The sequence below is a fragment of the Narcine bancroftii genome, chromosome 8 (genome assembly GCF_036971445.1).
Source record: "Narcine bancroftii isolate sNarBan1 chromosome 8, sNarBan1.hap1, whole genome shotgun sequence".
Lineage (NCBI taxonomy): Eukaryota > Metazoa > Chordata > Chondrichthyes > Torpediniformes > Narcinidae > Narcine > Narcine bancroftii.
This window is the reverse complement of record NC_091476.1, coordinates 39,831,978-39,855,741: the sequence shown is the minus strand read 5'-3', so window position 1 is coordinate 39,855,741 and position 23,764 is coordinate 39,831,978. Positions and strand designations below refer to the sequence as shown.

At 41.3% G+C, this 23,764-nt stretch overlaps 1 protein-coding gene across 3 annotated transcripts in view; it reads right to left on the bottom strand.

The window, feature by feature from the left end:
• Positions 1 to 4,053: 4,053 nt before the first annotated feature.
• Positions 4,054 to 23,764, bottom strand: part of LOC138740605 (LON peptidase N-terminal domain and RING finger protein 3-like) — a 46,292-nt gene continuing 26,581 nt past the window's right edge. For 2 of the 3 annotated variants that reach the window (XM_069893482.1, XM_069893483.1), the window contains exons 8-12: positions 22,745 to 22,866; positions 18,480 to 18,638; positions 17,249 to 17,411; positions 15,782 to 15,931; positions 4,054 to 6,812 (exon numbers count right to left, since the gene is read on the bottom strand). In XM_069893482.1, coding sequence (XP_069749583.1) covers positions 6,654 to 6,812; positions 15,782 to 15,931; positions 17,249 to 17,411; positions 18,480 to 18,638; positions 22,745 to 22,866 — 753 coding nt within the window. In that variant the 3' untranslated portion in view covers positions 4,054 to 6,653. The remainder of the gene's footprint in view (positions 6,813 to 15,781; positions 15,932 to 17,248; positions 17,412 to 18,479; positions 18,639 to 22,744; positions 22,867 to 23,764) is intronic. The other variant, XM_069893484.1, reaches the window with a different exon arrangement.

The following is a 23,764-nucleotide window of genomic DNA, read 5'->3' as shown; positions in this document are numbered from 1 at the left end:
ATCTCGGCAGGAGCCGCTTCAGAGTCGGTTTGGTCTGCTGTGTAACTTTCTACCACAATGCAATGCTACAATTCAATTCTTTTGAATATCAGGACTCAATGTTCCAAATGGTAATGATATCAGTCCCATTACTACCACAACATTGCTGTGCAACAGTCTTTCAAACAAATTATGTAATCAGCTATTTGTTGGCATAATCTCTTTGCTTTCCACATTTAGCTCTGCTATACAATAGCACCTGTCATGATTCTCTTTAATAGAACAGTTATATAACATTGCCAGGTGTCTCATTTACTAATTGCTTTTTAGTTAGATAATTGACTCAAGTGTAGTTCCCCCTCGGACTCCATTTTCAAAAACCTTTCCAAGACCCATGCATCATTTGCTTCTTTACTGCAGACATCAAAAACACAGACCAAGTTTAGGAAAGGAAAATAATTAAGAATTGCTTTCAAGCTTTGCTGCTGGTTCAAACCCTGACATCTATCATATGTAACAAATGAAAACATTTAGGTGAACAGGTCAGAACTCAATATATTCTCCTCCTGGACACAGAGGATCCTTTCTCTCAACTCAAGCCTTCTTCCTCTTCTTGATTTAACACGATTCCCCACCCTCTCCCTCCATTGAAGGCCTTTTCTTACCTCAAGCTTTCCTCCTCCTCTTGGATCAAAGATTCCCCCACCCCCAGTGAGGATTCCTTCTCCACCTTGCTTGCTTCCTCCTCTTGGATCAACAAAGATTCCCCCCACTCCAACCCCCAGTGAGGATCCCTTCTCCTACCTCAATCCTTCTTCCTTCCTCCACTTGGATCAACAACGATTCTCCAATCCCAGAGAACCAGCCCTACTCCAGTATTAACCCTTCTTCCTCTTCTTGAACACCTGTTCTGCCCTTCTGCCCACTTTAGAACATTTCCAATTGTAGCCAAGACATCAACAAGAGAAAAGCTTGTTTCTGTAGTCAGGTGACAATAAACTTTAAATGCTTACAGCTGTTTAAGCTAATTAAGCAGGCAAGGAGCATAATCATCACAGTCTGAATGTCTAACAATGATTACGCTACTCAATGAAGCTTTATGCTGCTTAGGTAAAATTAAGTCACACTCTGGCCTTATTTTTTTAAAATCTTATTGCCAGGGTCAGGGTGTCTAAAACAAGAGGGCATAGATCTAAGGTGAAGGGAAAAATTTAAAGGTGATCCAAGGGGAAGATTTGTCAGAGGGTGCAATAAAAAAGTGCTACAGGCTGGTACAGTTACAATGTCTATAAGACACAGACAGATTTAATGATTGACTTTAGAGGGATTTTGGCCAAATGCAGAATAGTTTAAGTAAGTAGCATGCAGGAGTTGGGCTGAAGGACCTGTTCTACGCTGTATGATTCTATTAGTAGATTTTATCATGGCTTTGTAGCGGCGGCTACACTGCTCCCGCAATAAACACACGCAACCAGATGGGTTGAGCTCGGTGAGGAGACTAGCTTATTGCAGGCTGCTGGGCTAAAGCCACAGACCTGGCTGAGAACCGCGCTAGAGGGCGCTGATGTCACATGGTCCCCCAACGCGGATTTCTCACTTTCATCTGTGGACCTAATTTGACTGTAAAAATCAAGTTCCCAGTGACACAAAAGGATAGTTGTTCCTGCACATCACGAAAACAAAATTCTACTTCTTTCTGCTCTGGTAAAAGGATATTTTTAGATCAATGCCAATGATCAGAACATACAATTCCAGATAACACCAGGTCTTTTTACATATAGAGCAGAAAATAATGACCAGGAGTGAATCTGAAACTTTTAATACAAATGACATCAATTTGGGGAAAGTTTATTATCTGAGGGAGAGAACACATTAGATAAGGAAAACTAAATTGAAACATCAATGTGAATAATTCTATGAAAACATAGTTCTTAAGTTAGTGTGCCTGGTACTTCCTGCATTAATGAGGCATTGTCTCTGAGGACCACAAGATTGGCCCTCACTGGTCTGAATGATGCATCTCCAGCAATTATACTCTGAGTAAGACAGACCAGCGAAGGGCTCCAAGGTGAAGAACTCAAAGGCAGCAGGCTATTGGAGACTCGAGGCGAGAAAAACCCCCATGCAAGCTGTGGACTGCTGATGCAGCAGTCAAGGGATTCTCACCAGGCTGCAGGCTGGGTTAAGGGTATCAGAACAGAGTTTGGAGAGGATGCTAGTCATGTCAGAGGTTTGGATATGGTTCCTGATGGTTTGGACTAAAGGCTGTGCGGCTACAGAGGCTGCAGGAGAGTTGGATGTGAATATATAGACATTCGGTGACTCTGGGGGGGGGGGGGGGGGAGACTCTCTTTTGCTTTTTTTTCTGACCATAAGGAGCACTGGGCAATTTCTGCTAATAGTGAATCTTTCCCAGCCTTATGGGAGACTAAAGGAAATTTTGTGTAATATACATTTTCTGTTTTATTACAGGACAGAAAATGAATCTTAAAAGAATGCTGCCACATCAAGAATGGGACAATGTCACACCTGGTGATGCGATTGAAGATAATGGATTTGAAATATTAACTCTTTCTTTCTCCACAGATGCAGCCTAACCTGCTGAGAATTTACAGTATTTTCATATTTTATTTCAAATTTCCATATTTGCTTTTGAACATCTCTCCCATGAAAGGGACAGTCAAACTATTCACTATTTTCCTTATGGAAGTATTTACTTTAAATAAAAACAAGGATTTAAAAAAAAAAGACCACAAACCACAGATTAAAGAGTTTTATTTAACAGTATGGTTGTGTTAACTGTAATCATCACAAACATTTAATTTTAATTGCACTTCCAAATCTTTGTTGATTTAAATATTTGCTTCACGAGTATATCCATTAAAATACAAACCAAAAACATAGTTCAGAACATGGGACAAGTCACCAAGACAACAGTGGGCATAACAACACTCAACAACATCTTTAGTTCCACAGGAATAGTTCTACATTTATTAATTAAACTACTATAATGTTGAAGAAACATTGAACTTTCAAGATGCAGTGGCTCTTTTGCTTCCTGCTTGTCATTGAGATTATAAGGAACATTAGGAAATGGAAGAGGCTATTCAGCCCCTCGAGGCTCATCCATCATTCAATGAGAGATCATGGTTGCCCTGTACCTCATTCAATCAGCCCACCTTTGTTCCATTTCCACTGATATTAACACCCAACATGAATCTACTGGCCAAAACCTTGCTAAAAAAATTATTCTATTGGGATCCACAGTCTGTTGGGACAGAGATCGGAAAACCAATTTGAGATGAAAGGCAAAAGATACAGAGAAGATGTGAAGGGAAACATTCTTGTAAGATGCAAGGAGAGGTGACGTTCTGAAAATCAAGGTGGTGGGAACAGGAACAACTGGGCTTTCAAATGGAAAATGGATGTTCATTTGATTGAGAATAATTCAAAGGCAATGGGGAAAGTGAGGCTGAAATGGGCCAAACGGCCCGTTTCCCTACACGATGGTTCGATGAAGTTGAAGCTCCCTTGAATGGGAAGTTACTGAAACACGTTAAAAAAATATTACCCATACAGACAACCATCACATATTTATCCCTTGACCTTTCTAACCCACTCTCCTTTCAGACACTTTAATAACTCACCTCCCTGACCTGCTTTATCCTTTGCTGCAATATAGTCTTATTAGTGGTAAGCTTGGTTTGATATGCTAGAAACCACCAAGAATGACAAACCATGTTAAAGGTGGCATTTCAAAACTAGACAATATGAATATGGTTAACTGGTGAAACTCAATACCAGAACTAGACATTAACTAGTGAAAGGCTCAAAATCTACATTACTTGGAATGATCTTTGTAGAATGTGGATAGAAGAAATAACTTGCATCACTCAACCAACTGATCATCTTGAGGCTAAAAGCCTGAATCCTCACAAAATATGGCAGATCCATTAAAATGATCAAAAGGGAATATACAAACTAATTCTTCTGGGGTCATAATATAGAATGAAGAGGTGGCCTCTTCATGGAAAGTGGATTAGAAATCAGGAACTCTCTCAAAATGCTTGGGGTGTGTGGTGGGGGGTTCGTCAACCAAAGGTTACAAAAATATTAATTGATTTTGTTAGGCAATGCTGTCAAGGACTATGGAACCAAGGTGGAGCCAATTACAGTTCAATCACAAATCTAAATGAATGATAACTTACAGGTCATGGTGCCAAATGTTCCATTCCTGTCCCTATAATATGGGATAATGTACCTCTTCATTTACTTAGGAAGGACCAAACAGCTTCCATCATTTTCTTTTAAATTTAGAAATCCATGTCACTTTGTGCTAAATTTGATCAATTTTCTCACATTCATTGGTGGACCTAATTTTGCCCAGTTTATCTTTCGTAGTTTTCATTGTAAGTATGGAGTTCCACATGACCCAAAAGCATAATTGTTCCTGAATGTCACGAGAACAAAATTCTACTCGTTTCTGCTTTGGTAAAAGGATATTTTAAGATCGACATCCATCATCAGAATGTCCAGTTCCAGATTACGCAAGCCCATTTTTTTTTTAATGATACAGAACAGAATATAATGATGAGGAGTGAATCTGAAACTTTCATCCTCTTTTAATGCAAACCACATCAATTTGGGGAAAGTTAGCTATTTGAGGGAGAGAAAACATTAGACAAGGAAGATTAAACTGAAACATCAACGTGAATAATTTTAGTAAAACACAGATTGATGAGGCACGTTGTTTAATTGAAATTATACAGTAATTTGCTCTTGCCAACCGGTGAAGCTGTCACCTCAAAAACTGGAAGCAATAAAGATTGGGATGGAGACCATATATTTTGTTCTGGATGTTTTCATTGTCTCTCAATGCTTACATTCTCAAACTGAGTATTGCCAGAATGCAGGGCATGCGTACAATCTCTGGGGTTTGACCCCAAAAGCAGTCTGCAACCCAACTCTTGCATAATCCGAACAAGCCAGCATCAAAGGGTTGGTCTTTGCCTCTTTGATCACCCCCAAGTTAACTTCACAGCACATCAAAGTAGTTACCGGTATATTGAAGCTATTTGTTACATTCAAGCATGAAAGATTTTAGGGTCTGTTGTAATTCACCAAACATAATAAAGTTTCACTACATGTCGGAGATGGAATTATTAAGGCTAGAGGCATTAACTATCAAGGTCTTTTTTTGGCAAAAAAAATTTCTTAATTGCATACAACATCCAATTTATAATTATGATTTTGATGCAGCATTTTTAAAACCACAGATACCAAACTTTACACTATATAATCAGAATGTATATTAAAATGTGGAATTTTGCTACCTACTTCAGTGTTTTAAGCCCAAGTTTTTCCTTGAGATCCTTGACAAAAATAGTGCTTATATCATTGGATCAGGCAGGCTAAATTATTTCACACATCAAATGCACACTACACAGACTGCAGCAAAATAATAATAATAATAAATAAATATGTTTCACTTTGGCTTTATGAGAAGACATGGGAAGGAAGGTCCTCTTCCTCAGATACTGAGTTAAACTGAATGTTACTGATAATATAATGGGAATCCACAGTTTGAGAAGATGCAAACATCTCTTCAAGTAGGAAAAAAAGCAAGTACAGTAAAATCCCTGTCATCCAGAATTCAAGCAACCAGCAAGATAAAAAATTGTGGAAAATAAATAGGTACAAAATATGAAAATTTAAAATTACCAGTTATTTTGCCAATCATGCAACACGCAATCTCAAGCACCTGGCAAATTCACCAATCCCCACAGATGCCAGATACCAGGGGTTTTACTGTATTCCCAATACAGATGGTCTGCTTTTACACAGACTGATCTTGGGCAAAATGTTTATGTAAAACAGTCTGCTTATTCTGACCAATAATGACACTTAGCATTATGTATTAACTGGGGGAAATTGTCGAGGGGGGGGGGTTGGAGCGTTTGGAGCAAGAGTCCTCTGATCTCACTGAGTCTCCATGGTGTCTTTTTGCACTGGGGTAGAAAGGAATTAGAAGGATTTGGCTCACCGAACTAGTGAGAAAAATCACCCAGTTACTTGGTACGTGAGGAGGACTCACAGAAAGTAGAAAGGCAAGACAAGTAGAGGGGTTGGAGTTTGGCCTTGCATTCAAAACAAGTGTAACAAGGAAACCTTATTCGTGGTAGCCAGGTGCAGGTTTTAAATTCATTCAATGTGAAAGTTTACATGCAAATGTGTGCCTCACAGTGTATCATATTCCAGATATTAATATTACATTTCCCTCTTCATGTCCTTTATGATTAATCAAGTCATTTCAAACAATACAATAGGTTGCATATCACTCAAAATTGAATTCTGAAAAGATAAGAAAGCATAAAGATTAAAAAAATTGTTGAACCATAAATATACATATGACTTAACAAAAATATATACTCTCAAAATAAGATATTATTGGGATTCAGGCTGTAAAATGAGTCACAGAAAGTACTGAGATTTCAGTACTAGATTATATTACCAGTAACACTTCACAGTGGCCTGATAGCACATCCTTCACAACATGGATCGTTTCATGGACTGTTTCAGTAAGACATGACCGGAGGAGGATTTCAATTTTGCAGTGGCAATGAGGGTTATTGCCAGCCTGTAGGCAGGGACCAACACCCAAGCCGGTCAGAGAGTCACCGCGGACAGTTACGAGACATGAATAACAACACACGTCGAATGCCATTCAAGCGGTCTTGAAGCGAGGTCATTGCGAGGAATGGAAGCTGAGCCCGGTTTTCCAGGGGCAGCACTGCCAGGAGCCACCAACACCAGCCTGGGCCATCAGGAGTAGCCTGGAAGCAAAATAAAGCGCTCAGTCATATTAGAGACTGGTGAGGCCCCACTGGGATGGTGTTCAGCTTTGGTCACTGTACCACAGGAATGACTTAATCAAGCTGAAGACAATGCAGGAAAGGTTTACAATGGGGGGGGGGGGGGGGTGCGTGCATGGAGAAAGAGGTTTAACTGGAACCTGAGAGGTGATTTTAGCCATTACACAGAGGGTGGTAATGTGTGGAATGGCCTGCCTGAGAAGTGGTTTAGGCATGTACTTTTGCAACTTTCAGTTACATTTGGATAGATACATGGATAGGGTAGGTATAGATGAATATGGGCCAAATACAGGCAGGTGAGACAAGTGTAGGTGGGACAATTTGGCTGGTGTGGGCAAGTTGAGCCGAAGTGCTGTTTTCATGCTTAATTATGATAGCACAAACTTCAAAACCCAACATTCCCCAATATTCAACAGTCTTCAGATTGATAACCCATTTTGGTTGAGTAACAGGTTACAAGGAGTTAGAATATAGGATAGAGATCGAGAATCTAGTTGGGCTGGTACCAGAACAACATTCTTGATGTCAGTGTCAGCAGGACCAAGGAGTTGATTGTGGACTTAGGAAGAGCAGGATGATGGACCACACACACGTCTTCATTGATAGGATGGATGTAGAGAAGATTAATACCTTAAAATTCCTGGGCATCCACATATAGCAGTGCTTCTCCTGGAGTCAGCACATGGAGGAAAACATGAAGTCCCACTAACACCTCTACTTTCTAAAGCATCTGAGGAGATGTGACATGTCATTGAATACTTTTATCAAATTTCCAGGTGTACAGCGGAAAGTATACTGACTGGTTATGTTACGGTCTGGTTGGGAAACGTGAATGCCTAGGAATGGAGAATGCTGCAGAAAGTTAATCATGGATACCAACATGGTGGGCTTCAATCTAGCCCAGTTCATCGTGGATACCCACACAGCCATGTTTAGCATGGGTGCCAACCTAGCTGTTCACTATGGGCACCAACCTAGCCAAGTTCAGACTGGGCGCCAACCTAGCCAATTAAATATATTTAAGTGAGGGCCGTCTTAAATTGAAGTTTATTTGTCATCCGATTGTGCCAGTAGAATGCGACAAAACAGTGTTCTCTGGTCCACGGGGAAGAACAGTGCATACACATGTACAGACATAACACACATGCAGATAAATGATACACAGTTCATCGGCTAAAATATATATTAATAAATAGTAGAGTCATGGAGAGTTATTTTAGCAGTCATTCAGGCTCTAGGCTTAAGGTCAGTTGTTTTCCAAACAACCTTTAGGCTCTTGAACTGTGCTAACCTTATTCTTACTGCAATACTAATTAGAGACCATCAGCACAGCATTTTTTTTTGCACTAAAACCATTTAAGAATATTTTTATTCATTTCCCCCCCCCCTTGATATCATCATTTAGTTGCTCTTTTTTTTCTGCATTATTATGTGTTGAATATTTTATACATCTGGAAGCTACAGCAGGTAGGACTTTCATCACACCTGTATAGTAATTATCAATATGACAAATAATCACATTGTTCATTTAGATAGACAGTGCAGCACAATCTGATTGCTCCCTCAACAATCTTTTATGGGTTAATGCCGAGCTGGAACTGGCCTGGCCTGCAGATGGGTTCACAAAAATGAAAAGTATATAACAGGTTGCCAGCTCAGGAAAGGAATTGATCATCTCTGCAGCTTTATTATTTATTTATTTTTTTTTTTTAAGTCCATTAATCCAATTACTGAACACCAACAACCATGGTGGCATGATTGGTGGAATGGTCATCACAACACCTTTACAGCACTGGTGATTGGGACTGGACCTGGGTTTGAATCCCGTGCTGTAAGGAGTTTGTATGTTCTCCCCATGCCTGCGTGGGTTTTCTCCGGTTTCCTCTCATCCTTCAAAAACGTACCGGGGTGTAGGTTAATGGGGTGTCATTGGGCCGCAGACCGCAGAGCCCACTTCACTGACAAAAGGCAAAGGAGGAAAAACCCAACACCCAACCCCAACCAACCAATTTTCCCCTGCAACCGCTGCAACCGTGTCTGCCTGTCCCGCATCGGACTTGTCAGCCACAAACGAGCCTGCAGCTGATGTGGACTTTTTACCCCCTCCATAAATCTTCATCCGCGAAGCCAAGCCAAAGAAGAAGATTGGGCAGCACAGACTCATGGGGCCGAATTGGCCTGTTACAGTGCTGTATGTCTAAATTTTTTAAAAGTACATCAATAGTTGTCCAGATCTTAAATAATCCATTATGCAGAATCATTGAGAAAGTAAATTCCACAGAGATACTCATTTGGACTAATTGAAATACAGTAAAACTCCTGGTACCTATGGGGATTGGTAGATGCTGGATAAATTAATCTTACAGTTGATTGAGATTGCATGTTGCTTGAATGATGAGCTAACGGCAAGCTAACACTCGATCACTGCTACACCAAGATAAGGAAGGACTACTTTTCTTTCCCGAGACCACATTTTGGTGAGTCAGATCACCTGACTGTGCTCCTTCTGCTTTCATAAGATAGAGTTTAAAAAGAGAGGCTCTGGAGATCAGGACAGCTGGAAGGTAGCCACAGTTGCATGAATTCCAGAGAACAGGGGTTTTATGCTCATTGATTCATGCGACGAGGTTCTAAAAACATAGAACATAACAGGACAATACAGGCCTTTCAACTACAAAGTTGCGCTGACCTATAAAAACCCACAAAAAAATTAATCTTCCCTATTCCAATTCCTCTATTTTTCAACCATGTGCCTCTCTGTCTTTTTAATTCCCCCATTGTACCAGCTTCCACCACCCTGGAAAAACATTCCAGGCACCCACTACCCTGTGTAAAAAGGCTTACCAATGATGTCTCCCTTCAACCTTCCTCCCCATACCTTGTAAAGATGTCCTCTTGAGTTTGCTAGTCTCACCTTGGGGAAAAGGTGCTGGCTGACCACCCTATCCATCTCTGCCTCTCAATCTTGTAGACCTTTGTTAAGTCACCTCTCCACCTTCTTTGCTCCAAAGAGAAATGCTCTGTCAACTTTGCCTCATAAGACATGCTCTCCAATCTAGACAACATATTGGTAAATCTACTCTGTCTCCTTTCCATGGCTTCCACATCCTTACTCTAATGAGGTAACCAGAATGGAACACAATATTCTAAATGCTTCCTAATCAGTTTTCTAGAGCTGCAACATTACTTCATGAACTCAATCCCCTGACTAACGAAAGCCAGAACATCCTGAAATAAGCAAGTCTTTAAAAAAAGAATGTTCAATTCTAATTAAAAGATAGTTTAAAGGGTGATTTTAACTTTCAACATATTGACTGGGACTCCCATACTGATGACTTGGAATTTGTCAAATGTGTTCAAGAAAGTTTTCTTAATCAACTAGAGAGTGGGCAACACTGGATCTCTGATTAGGGAACCAGACAGGACATGTTTCAGAAGTATGTTTAGGAGAAAATTTTCAGTTCTGGTGATCATAATGCCATTAGTTTCAAATTGATTATGGATAAGGATAAATCTGGTTCTCAGGTTGAGATTTTAACTGGATAAAGGCCAATTTTGACAAAATGAGAAAGGATCTTGAATGCATAGATTGGGACAAGTTGTTTTCCGGCAAGGATATGTTCAGTAAGTGAAAGGCATTTAAAGGCAAAAATTTTAAGGGTACAAAGTTTTGTATGTTGCTGTCAGGATTAAAGGCAAAAGTTAACAGGCATAAGGAACCTTGATTTTCAAGAGATATTGGGGATTTAGTTAAGAAGAGAATTTTATTGCAGGTGGAGGCAACAAGGAGCAAATGAGGTACTTGTACAGAATTTAAAAATGGAAAAGAAAAAATTAAGAAGAAAATTAGGAAGCCTAAAAGAAGACATGAGGTTGCTTTTGCAGACAAAGTGAAGGAAAATCCTTAGGGTTTCTACAGGTATATTAAGTGCAAATGGATAGTAAGGGACAAAATTGATCCCCTTGAAGATCAGAGTGGTGGGCTATGTATGGAGCCAGAAGAGATGGGAGAGATCTTAATTTTTTTTTATATAATAAATAATTTAAAAAAAAAATCAGGGAACTGGCACAGAATCCAGGGAAGTAAGGAAAATAAGCAGTGAGGTTATACAACCTATAAAGAGAAGATGTGTGGTGTCTTAAACCAAATAAGGATGGATAAATCCCTAGGATTCCTTTGAATCTTGAGGGAAGTTAGTGTATAAATTGCAGGGGCCCTGGCAGAAATACTTAAAATGTCCTTTGTAACAGGTGAAGTGCAGGAAGGGTGGAGGGTAGCTCATTTTGTTCCGTTGTTTTAAAAAAAGCTCCAAAAGCAACCCAGAAAATTATAGGCTAGTCAACCTGATGTAATAGAAGGTAAATTATTGGAAGGTGGCCTAAGAGATCGGATGTACAAGTATTTAGACAGCCGGGGACTGATTACAGATAGTCAACAATGGTTTGTGCATGGTAGGTCATGTTCAACCAATCTTATGGAGTTTTTAAAAGAGGTTACCAGGAAAATTTTGAAGGCTGCTGTCTACATGGACTTTAGTAAGGCCTTTGACAAGGTTTCACATAGGAGGTTAATCAGGAAGGTTCAGATGCTTAGTATTCATGGTGAGGTTATAAACTGGATTCAACATTGGCTATAATAGATGCCAGAGAGTTGTAGTGGATGATTACTGATCAAACGGGATGTGCCTCAGGGATCAGTGCTGGGACCCATTGTTATTTGTCATCTACATCAATTATCTGGATGTTAATGTGGTAAAATGGATCAGCAAGTTTGCAGATGACACAAAGGTTTGGAGGTGTTTTGGACAGCAGGGAAGGTTTTCAAAGCTTGCAGAGGGATCTGAACCAGCTGGAAAAATGGGTTGAAAAATGGCAGATGGAATTTAATACAGATAAGTGTGAGGTCCTGCATTTTGCAAGGACAGACCAAGATAGTCTTCTTTGGCTTGGCTTCGCGGATGAAGATTTATGGAGGGGGTAAATGTCCACGTCAGCTGCAGGCTCGTTTGTGGCTGACGAGTCCGATGCGGGACAGGCAGACACACGGTTGCAGCGGTTGCAGGGGAAAATGGGTTGGTTGGGGTTGGGTGTTGGGTTTTTCCTCCTTTGGCTTTTGTCAGTGAGGTGTGCTCTGCGGTCTTCTTCAAAGGAGGTTGCTGCCCGCCGAACTGTGAGGCGCCAAGATGCACGGTTTGAGGCGATATCAGCCCACTGGCGGTGGTCAATGTGGCAGGCACCAAGAGATTTCTTTAGGCAGTCCTTGTACCTTTTCTTTGACCAAGATAGTATATTCACAGTAAATAGGAGGGCACTGATGAGTGTGATAAAGCAGATGGATCTCGGAATGCAGGTATATGATTGCATGAAAGTGGTGCCACAGTTAGATAGGGTTGTATGGAGTTGAGATGTTATGGTAAAGTTATACAAGACATTGGTCAGGCCAAATTTGGAATATTATGTGCAGATTTGTTCACCCAACTACAGGAAATATATCAATAAGATAGAAAGATTGCAGAAATTTACTCGGACATTGGTGGAACTTCAGGAACTGAGTTACAGGGAAAGGTTAGGACTTTGTTCACTGGAGCGTAGAAGAATGAGGGGAGATTTGACAGAGGTATACAAAATTATGGGTATAGATAGAGAAAAAGCAAGTAGGCTTTTTCCACTGAGCTAAGGTGAGAATATAAACTGGAGGACATGGGTTAAGGGTGAAAAGGGAAAAGTTTGGGCGGAGCATTATGGGAAATTTCTCACAGAGAGTAGTGGGAATGTACAATGAGCCACCAGCTGAACGCAGGCTCAGTCTTCACATTTAAGAAAAATTTGGACAGCTACAAGGATGTGGAGGGCTATGGATTGGGTGGAGATCAATGAAACTAGACAGAATAATAATTTCACACAGACTAAAAGACCCAAACAGCCTGTTTTCTGTGCTGTAATGTTCTATGGTTCTACCCTGGTAAAAATACTCAGTATTGATTTTATCCATGCCCCTCATGTTTTAATAAATCACCCCTCAGCCTCTAATCCTGTAGGGAATAGAGAACCAGACTATCTACATCAAGCCCTGTAGTCCAGGCCAAACCCTGATGAATCCTCTCTGCTTCCTTCCAACTTATTGATTTTGTTCTTATAGCTGAGTAACTAGAATTAGTTCTCCATTGACAGCTTTCTGAGGAAGGTACCGACTTCAATGATATATGATAATGCCATTGGTTTCACTTGACTCTACAGAAAGACTTCCTAAAGATCCGGTTGCTTCAGGTGCATCCTAAAGAATGAACTCTCTTTGGAAATTTGGAAGCAAGCAGGGCTCTGAACAATTCTAGAAGTCCCTTCAGAATCAAGAAGATGGAGATGCAGTGTGATAGAAGTCCTTAAGGGTTTGATAAGCTTGCTCTAGAGAGACTACCATCTCTGAAGGGAGATCAAATTTAAAGGTTAAAAGTTTAAGCCTGTCTCTGATAAATTCAGCAGAGAATTCAGGATAGAATTTAGGATAATGGACAAGACTAAAGAGATTTTGAGAACAAGATTTTCAACAATTATTTTCTGATACTCCATGGGACTCCATTTTGAAATTGATAAATTTATCTTCTCTAAGTGCCCGACACTCATTATTACAATTTAAAGTAGTACATCGAGCTTACTTCTCCAAAGTTCAATTGGCTAAATTCTATTCTAATATTTCTTCAAAATTGGACAGATGAAGAGATTCATTGTTTCAATATGTTTTGCTCATGTTCTTCTCTTTCCATGTATTGGGAAAGTATTTTTCATTCCTTGTCTTTAGTTCTTAATATTAATTTGTTGCTAATCCTTTACTTGCCCTGTTTGGAACAAGTAAGCCAATTGACTTGAATTTGTCTGGGCTACAATCCCATGCAATTGCCTTTACTTCTCCTTATCGCTAGAAGAGCTATATTAGTGAGATGGAAAGATGCCCCTCCTTCGCATATTCAAAGGCATGCCTGACTTTGCAAAAAAATTAGATGTTCTACAATGGAAATAAATTTGAGTGACAGAATGTAGTAACATCATTGGATAATAAGGCCCCCAATCACCTCACCCCTCTGCTCCCCTCCATTGCCAAACCACTTGCACCACATCCAATGCCAGATGTACAGAAGTTTATTTTAATTGGGAAGACTTAAATATTTATTTTAGACCTTCCTTCCCTAGCTATCGATTATGAGTTGTGGAATTTGTGGAACATGAGGGGCGATGTCAGAGATAATTTATTTATTTTTTTTAATTACGCAGAGAGTGATGGGGGCCTAGAATGCACTTCTGGGGGTGGTGGTGGCCTAGAATGCATTGCTGGGGGTGGTGGCGGAGGTTGGTACAATAAGATAGGTAAATGGATGTAAGAACAACAGAGGTTTATGTGTGTGAGGTAGGAAAGGGTTAGATTGTTGTATAGGTTTCCATAAGTTGGCACAAGATTGTGGACGGAAGGGCCTGTACTGCACTGTAATGTTTGATGTTCTAACTCCTTACCACAGAGAGTTGTTGAGGACAGTTGGATGTGATATAACCCCACTGGCTACAGAGATCAGGGAGGGTATGGTGAGAAAGCAGGATCAGGGTACTGAGGTTACATGATCAGCCATGACCATATTGGATAATGATGCAGGCTTGAAGGGCCGAATGGCCTTCTCCTGCATCTGTTTTCCATGATAAACCATGTTCAACAACCGACTGTAGCTGAAACAGAGCTTTCATGGCTTTGGGGATTAAATCTCACTCTGACACAAACTTGGGGTCATTTATTCATCCCACCACTTAGACTGGGTTTTCCCCAACTCCCAGATGCCATACAACTCTGCATGCCATGTGTTTCTTCCTTCCATCCTTGACTTCGCCCACATGTCTATTTCCAGATGTAAATTTATTGTTATCTGATTGTACAAGTACAACCTGATGAAACAGCATTCTCTGGTCCTCTGTGAAAAATACGCAGACACATAACGAGACATTACACACAGAGACAAACAATGCATGTGCAGGACAAGCATTCATATAAACAAATATGAATAAACAGTTTCATGAATAGGAGTCTTGGATGGTTCACGTGAGAAGTTCCTTGGGTTGTTTAGCATTCTCACTGCCCATGGGAAGAAGCTGTTCCTCAGGCTGGTGGTGCTGGCTGGTCCTGTAGCTCTTTCCCGACAGGAGCAGCTGAAAGATGTTGTATATGGGGTGGTAATGGTCCTCAATGATTTTGTGCGCTTTCTTCAAGCAACAATCTTAGTAGATCACATCAATTTAGCCTGGGGTGGGGGGTGGGGGGTGGGAGGGTTTGGCTCCAGTGATCCTCTCTGCCACTCTTATGGTCCAATGACATCCAATCCATTTCTCTGCAGCACCGCATGACACTGTGATGCAGCCGAACAGGACACTTGCAATGGAGCTCCTGTAGAAAGGTGACATCATGGTGGCCAGTCGCCTTGCCCGCTTCAGTCTTCTCAGGGAGTGCAGTCGCTGTTGCACTTTCCTGACAAGTGAAGAGATGTTGTGTGCCCATGATAGGTCACTAGTTACATTTCTTTCTTTTGTATTGGTATCTTGTCTTGAGAACAGTTTTTGCACTAATGATAAGTAGAAATTCTACCTGGCCAACAGGAAAAGGAATCCAGGGTTGTATGTGATATCATGTATATATTCTGACAATAAATCTGAACTTTGAACTTTAAAGCATATGTTATATTTCATTACATTAACTTTGCTTCATAAATAGAGACTACTGCGTTGATAGTGGAAAGAGGCTGATGTTACAGAGTATTTAAGCACCATTTCTCTGGCCCAATGGCCTGTTTTGTATTGCATATGCTTTTGTAAAGCCACAAATGCAACACTTGTATATCTGTTAAATTAGGAACATTTCAATGCAACAATGAATTGCCTACCATTGCCAGGTTACATACCTGTATATCTGCATCTTTTCGTGGTATAGGTCCAAAGTGACTCAGAATTCGAGTCTTTAGTCCTTGCTTGAGTGAGCTAAACCACTTGTAGGCTTGGTCATAAACCAAGTCGTGCAGTTTGATGAGTTCGGTGTAGCTTTCTCCCTCTACCTGTTAACAAGAAAGTTGTGCGGACTTGGTGAACAAGCTAGAGAAATTACTTGACCAATGCTCAGGTACAAAGGCATGCAACCACTGGCGCATTTTGGCTAAGTTTATCTCCCTCTGTGATTATCTTTAAATTTGACATTTAAAACATTTTACTTACAGCAACAATACAAGCCATTTCCAACCATTTGAATCCATGCTATTCAATTACACCCAATAAACCTACAAACCCTGTACTTTTAGAGTGTAGAAGGAAATCAGAGCACCCAGGTAAAACCTGTGCAGATACGGGGAGAACCCCTTACCGACACGGGCGGATTAAAACCTGGGTGGCTGACGGTGTACTAGCTAACTGCAACAATAACCCTGCTGCCCTTGTGCTTTCAGATAATTTGTGAAAAGACCAGGTTCTTTCTGTGACATAGGATGCACCATCTGAAAGGGCAAGTGGAAGTAGTTTCAACAGATATTGTCAAAAAGGGACATGCAAAGCGTACCATCTGCAGGGCTACGGGGAATATGTGGATGAACAGAATAAAGCAGGTGGTCTTTCCCAGAGCCACTTGGGTGCAGAGATAGATCATTTCATGGAGGCAGAGCTAAGTATTCTCAGTGATGGGCCTAGAGCCATTCCAGAAACAGGCATCAGGCATATCGGCTCACAAGGTCAATGCTTACCATCAAGTATCCATCCAATCTGATCAGATTTATCAGCAATTTTTCCAGGGCGGGGAGGAGAGGAGAGAGGGGGTGGGAGGAGATAGTAATATTTTACAACAGTGGGAAGGTCAGGTAAAGATGGGGGGGGGGTGAACACATTTTCATGGAAGGGTGAACATAGGCAGGGCGATAGTAGGGGGAGAAAATGGAAATACCGGTGCTAACGTAGGCAAATGGAAGTGATGGGCTTGGGTCTGGATTCTAGCCAAAAGGAAAGGACAACTTAACAAAAATTGCTCTCAAATGAGCCTGATTCTGTGGAAGTTATCTGAAAGCACACATGAAGGAGTTGGACATCTGGGTGTAGTAGTTCATCTTGTTATAGTTTGACTATTACATCATCAGAGAACCGGGTTTGAATCTGGTGTTGTTTGTAAGGAGTTTGTATGTTCTCCCCATATCTGCGTGGGATTCCTCCATGTGCTCTGCTTTCTGCCCACCCTCCAAAATGTACGGGGTGAATTTAGGTGAAATTGGACTGCACAGGTTTGAATGGCAGGAATCTGCTTCTACCATGCTGTAAATAAAATTTAAATTTCATTCAAAAAGCCCAGTGTAAATCTCCAGTCATTCCATGGAGCAAATGTGGGAAATCATCACCTTCTCATCCTCGAGGTATTCAATGTCAGCTGTACTATAGCCATCCTTCTCGCTGTGTCGCAAGACCTTGAACCTCCGTCTGCCGATTGTGTCAACCACTGAACGACCATCCGCAAACAACTCTACACTTCTGACCTCCAACATGCAGCCGTGATCTGCGAAGCTATACAGGATGAAAGAACGCACGTCATGCATCTTTATCGATCATCCAATGTGACTTCAGTTGGTAGCTCCATTGCCCCGGAGTCATTCAGGCTCCTGGCTCGAGCCTCTTTCCAAAGATGAGCACAAAGACTAAGCTCAGGGTCCAGTCCAGAATTGAAGGAGTGCTACACTATCAAACCCGAGCTGGGAGGAGATGGTGTACTCGGTGTACAAAGAGTGCCAGAGGTTGCAGCCTCTCTTCACCTCCCTGAAGGGGCTACTCCTCAAGTTCCGGTTGCACTTCAACCCCACACTCCTAATCTATGGTCACCTGGTGCAAGGGGGTGGTGTCGGGATTTCGGAGGATTTTCTTGTGGGGTTGTTGCTGGGCCTGGTGCGCTGAGAAGGCAGGCAGTTGAAGGTTCAGGGTAAACTAACTGCCTGTCCTTCCTTTGGGGTTACGTCTGGGCCAGTGTGTCGTTAGAGTGGGAGCACACAGTATCTGAGGAGACATGGCCAAATTCTGGAAAATGGACACCCCACGGGAATTGAATGCATCACAGGGAAGAACAGGGTTTTAATTTGGAATGTAAATTGTATGTACTAGAGAGGTGATATTGATTTACCCTTCATTTCATTTATTTTTTCCATTACTATAGGTAGTTTATTTAGATGTAGTTCTGTCTATAGTTTGTTTTGTCATGTTGTTGTTAAAATAAATACATTTAAAAAAAACATCAAATCTGGCCAATGCTAGGTCTCTACAATTACACTCTTGCCTTCCCTTTCATTGCACAATCTCTCCCAATGGACACATATTGCATTCATTAGGGTTGTGCAGGAATCTCCTTGCTATAGAAATAGACACACTTTATTGCTGGAGTCACAGAGAGTGCAAATGCCGGAATCTGGAGCAACAAACAATTGGCTGGAGGCACTCAGCACATCGAGCAGCATCAGTGGGAGAGAGGACATTTCTGACAGTTAGCGCTGCAATCCTTCAATCGCGACGGCAGAAGTTGGCCAGAGAGCAGTGGAAACCAGAGGTGGGGAGCATTGAGAGTTGTCACTGTTCCTGCTAACTCACCCTTTGATAGGATCACTCATGCACATTCCGAACTGCTTGTTGCCAAATTCCATGCATCTGCGAATCATCAACCGATAACAAGGTTCAAAGATGTGCAGCGGACATGGGATGTTGGGAAATGCCATGGTGCAGATGAATATGGGCACTGATTTATTGAGGCTGCAGAGAAAAATATTTTCTGGATTTATACAACAGTAAAGTATACCAGCCATCTTCTGCACCAAGTTATACTCAGATAAACAATCTAACTTAAAAATTCAGTCACACTGATTTTCTGAATGACTTGCATTTATTCAGAGCCTATAATTTAATGGAACATCCCAAATTATTAACCAAAGGGGTACCGTGGATAGTGCAACACTATAACAGCGCTAGCGACCTTGGTTCGAAACCGCCGCTGTCTGCAACAAGTTTGTACGTTCTTCCGTATCTGCATGGGTTTCCTCCAAGTGCTCCTGTTTCCTCCCATCCTTCAAATCATTGAGGGGTTGTAGGTTATTTGAGGTATTTTAGTGGTGCAGATGTGAGCAAGGAGAGGCTACAATCACACTGTACGTCCAAATTAAAATTTACTGTCAAAAAGTTGAAATCTGAACACTTTTAACAAGGAACTCATGTGGTTCATTCCCAGAGCTTTGCCATGCTGCACCTTCAATGTGAAGCCACTATGGTGAGTTGTGGCGAGAGTAATCATCCATTCACTTAATTCCTGACTTGCATATCAGATGGGGGCCTCACCAAGACAGAACAAGCCAGCAGGGACTGGTAGACTTGAATTTTGGGAGAGATTGGCTAGACTGGGACTTTTCTCCTTGAAGTGTAGGAGGCTGCAGGAGTTTATACAGGTTTTTTTTAAAAATCAAGATGAATGGTCATAATCTTTTTACCAGAATATTAGAATCTAAAACTAGAAAGCACAAATTTTAGGTGAGACAGGATAAATTTGAAAAGGACCCGAGGGGCACCTTCTTCACTCAGAGGGTATAGCCCCTCATATGCCCAGAGGATGGATATGGAACAAGTTAGCAGAGGAAGTAGTAAAGGTGGGGACAATTGTAACATGTAAGACGTCAGGCCCCATACCACTGAGCAGTTCAGGCTGCTACTGCTCATACTGTTAACTCACGATTGTGCTGCCAGGTTCGAGTTTATGGACAACACAACAGTAATTGGCCTCATCAGCAACAATTATGAGTTATCTTATAGGGAAAATGGTGATGGGCTTGTGCAGTTGTGCAAGAGCAACAACCTGAGTCTCCATTCAGACAGGACTAAGATGATTGTGGACTTCAGGAGAACAAGAGACCATTCCCCCCTACGCATCAATGGCTCCGTTAAGTCGGGAGCACAAAGTTTCCTCACATCCATTTAAAGCCATCTTAGACCCATAATTAGTCAGGAAGACGTAGCAGCACCTGCACTCTTTAAGGAGGTTGAGGAGGCTACTGACCACCATCCTAACTACATTCTACAGGTTGACAAGGGTGTGTCCTGGCTGGCTGCATCATCGTGTGCTGTGGTAGATGCAAAGCATCAGATGGGAGGTCAGTACGAAGAGTGATTAAAACTGCTGAGGAGATCACTGTGGTCACCCTTTCCTCTACTGATGATATCTACATGGATCAGTACATGAAAAGGGCTCAGAGAATCGTCGAGGACCCTTTCTGTCCAGCCTCCAGTATCTTTGAAGCACTTATCTTCAAGGAAGAGGGATAGAATCAACAACAAGGACAGTCAGGCTGGGAAAAAGCTTCTGCTCGCAGGCGGTGAGACCGTTGAACAATTCTAGACATGCAAATTATTTTTATATATATCTATTTTGGATCACTATACATCTGTGGCATTTGTGAAGAGGGTGAACTTGTCCATGCATGTGCACTATGGTCTGGAGATGTCCCGTTTTGTCGAGTTGGTTATGTACAATCAGATGACAGTAAACTTGAAAAGACATTTTGTCATGTAGGTGGATAGAGAGCTAGTTTTGTTGCCAAGACAAGTTGGTCCAAAGCAGTGGTTCTCAACCTTTGTCTTTCCACTCACATACCACTTTAAGTATTCCCTATGCCATAGGTGCTCTACGATCAGTAAGGGATTGCTTAAGGTGGGATGTGGGTGGAAAGAAAAAGTTTGAAAACCATCATCTTAATCGTACCAAATTGACTCGTTATGTGCACGGTTTCAGAACTCCAAAGGAAATGGGCCAAAGACAATTCTTCCTCAAGAAAAATATTTCAGTAACAATTGGCTCTAGAGCAGTGATTCTCATCCTTCCCTTCTGATTTACGTACCATCTTAAGCAATCCCTTACTAATCACAGAGCATATGGGGATTATTTAAAGTGGCACGTGAGTGGAAAGAAAAAGGTGGAGAACCACTGGACTAAAGGGCCTATTTCTGTGCTGCAGAACTCAGCCCCATTACGAATTAAATTCCATCAATCATCCTTTTCATCAAGAAAGTAAAAGATGGCAGTTTTGTGCCATGAATATACTCTGTTGACCCAGGTTTGATTGTGATTTTTGGTGCCGTCTGAGTAGTTTGCACATTCTCGCTATGACAGCGTGGGCTCCCTCCTACATCCCAAAGATGTGTGGGTTAATTAGCCAATGTATATTTGGAACTGCAAATTGTCCTTAGCATGTGAGAATATGGGGGAGGGGTAGTTGATCAGGATATAGGGAGAATAAAATGAAATAATTGTAAATGCATAAATTAATAGATTAATAAACAAATCAGCATACACATTTCCATTTACAGGTTTTCCATGGCAGATTACAAAGAGGAATTCTCTATGTCCTTGCCCATCCACAAAGCCATTGTGGGATCTTGCAATGTATAAATCAACTGCTACATTGCAGAAGTACATTAAAACCCCTGTTATCGGGAATTCAAGCCACCGGCAACAAAAACAAAATAATCAAGGAAAATAAATAAATAAATAAAGATTAATCATCATAAATAAAGTTTAAAATTGTAAAAGTAAATGCTCTCTGAGGTAACACAAACTTTTGGTGGAAGATGGGAGCAGGTATTAAGCCAGCGGAGTACGTGGAGTTTGAGTGGAATGCATCACACAGGATGAAGAGCTGGTCGATGTTGCTCATTTTTGGAGGTGGGGGGGGGGGGAAGCACTCTTAAAATCACTCATTATCCCTGCTTAATAAAAGTCTTTATCTTAATTATCTTATTAAGTATATAAGTAAGGCTTTATAAGTACATTTGGAAGGGTTAATTATCTACAATGTCACTGTTCATCTTTCGGGACATCATGACGGGGAAAACACATGGCTGGAAGTTTGCAGGTTAATTCTTTTTTTTTTAATTTGTAAATGTATTAATATGTTAACCACAGGTGCCTAACCTTTTATCCTGGATTCCGAAAAATGGCAACCTCAAGACACCAGTATTTTTTTTGGTAGGTGACATCTGCTCATCAAAGATGGAGAGTGAAGCCAAACGTAACCTGACGTGAATCTCACTCAACTCTTGTGTATCCCATTGCATTTTGCGTCGCTAATTAATAGTATCATTACTTTATAAGTACCCTACCCATCGAGCATGACCCTTGCTCAACTCACATTGGAGTATCCAGTGCCATTCCGCTACTTTATAAGCACCTACAAAATCACGATATATTGATGCCCGTCTAGCGTCGCAGCACTTTCAGTTGGCCTGGCGGTGTCGGGTCAATTACTGTCGTCGCTAACCATGATCCCCTACGCAGCTGAAACCGCTGTACCAGTGAAAGCGTGGGAGGGGATTAGGGAAGGGGGCAGTTCTCCTGGTGCTGGTTCAGTGGTGATGGGTAGAGGGGTGGGGGGAGAAAGAGAGAAAGCCTGTAGCACGACTTGGGTGAGAATGGGGAAGAGAGACGTCAGCACAACTCGGACAGGTGAGGGGGTGAGAGAGATGGCAGCACGACTTGGGTGGGTGGGAAAGGGGGGGTGGGGGAAGAGAGAGAGAGAGAGAGAGCCGGCAGTGTGACTAGGGCGGGCTTAAAGGGACTGTCATTTTAAAATGATCCTGAAATCTGGAAGATTCCAAACAACGGCCGGTGTCCGGTCCCAATGATCCCTGAATAAAAAAGTTAGGCACCTATATTTCATTAACTGAACCATCTCTTCCTAATCTTAGATCTTATTACTGACATGCAGTAAACAGCAGAATGCAGAAGGTCAAAATAAAAGCTTAGACCACATACTGATGGCAATGCTCTCTTTAATAGAAATTAACATTCAATTTCTCATCTCTTAAAATTGACCTACTTCGATAACTCCGCCATCTCATCATCGTTCACCCTTTTCCTTTCTGCAAGTTCCTCTGGCAAGTAATGGGCTATGAGATCTTCTATTAGAGATGTTCTGCTGTACTTCCTCAATGTCTGATACTGCAGAGAGGAGGAGGTTTTGTGTCAGCATTCCTTTTCAATTAAGTAGTTCACATTACACTGTGAATTGAATACACCAAACCATGGAGCAAGCCACTATAGCACTGAGACTTACACAGTGTGGCGATACTTCAAATCAGTCAAAATATAATAACTCATTGCTGGCAGTTTTAAACCAAGCACACACAACAGACAGACAGGCCATTCAGCTCAAAATATCCATGATGCATTCGAGACTCCTTCCATTCCAGATGCAAACAGCCCATAAAAAGCCAACTGGCCCATTTTATGACTGCTGCAATTTTGGTTAGTCTCACAACTCCAGACTCTTCCATCTCCCACTTAAAATTAGTTATGATATTACTCTTTAAGGGAGAACCAACAGCAATCCAAGTGGGGAAATACATTTTATTTACATCTAGATTCTTTCTCAATGATTCTTAACTTAGTTACTGACCAACTTGAAAGAGGCAATAATATTTCTAATCTCTAAGAAACATCAAAATTTATCATCAACTTGAAGACCTCCATGTGTCACCTCTTCCACTCCAAAGGAAATATTCTAACTTTCCCAACCTCTTCTCCAAAATGAAGCTTCCCATCCCTGTGAGCATCTTGGTAAAACTCCTGTGTTTTCTCCCCTTGCAACAATATCACCCTCTGATCATTTCTCCCTCATGTGCTTTTCGTCAATGTCCCTGCCTTTTGCATCAGTGGTGGGGAGATCCATATCCCCACAATTTCCTAGACAATGCATTTTACCCCCCCCTTATTCCTGGTCCCATAAAAAAGTGGAAACACATGTACCACATCCAAGCGATCAATTCTTTTACAACTTTAAGGACTCATCCACCTTCCCTTTCCTCTACGGATGATTCCCCAATTTCACATGAAGACC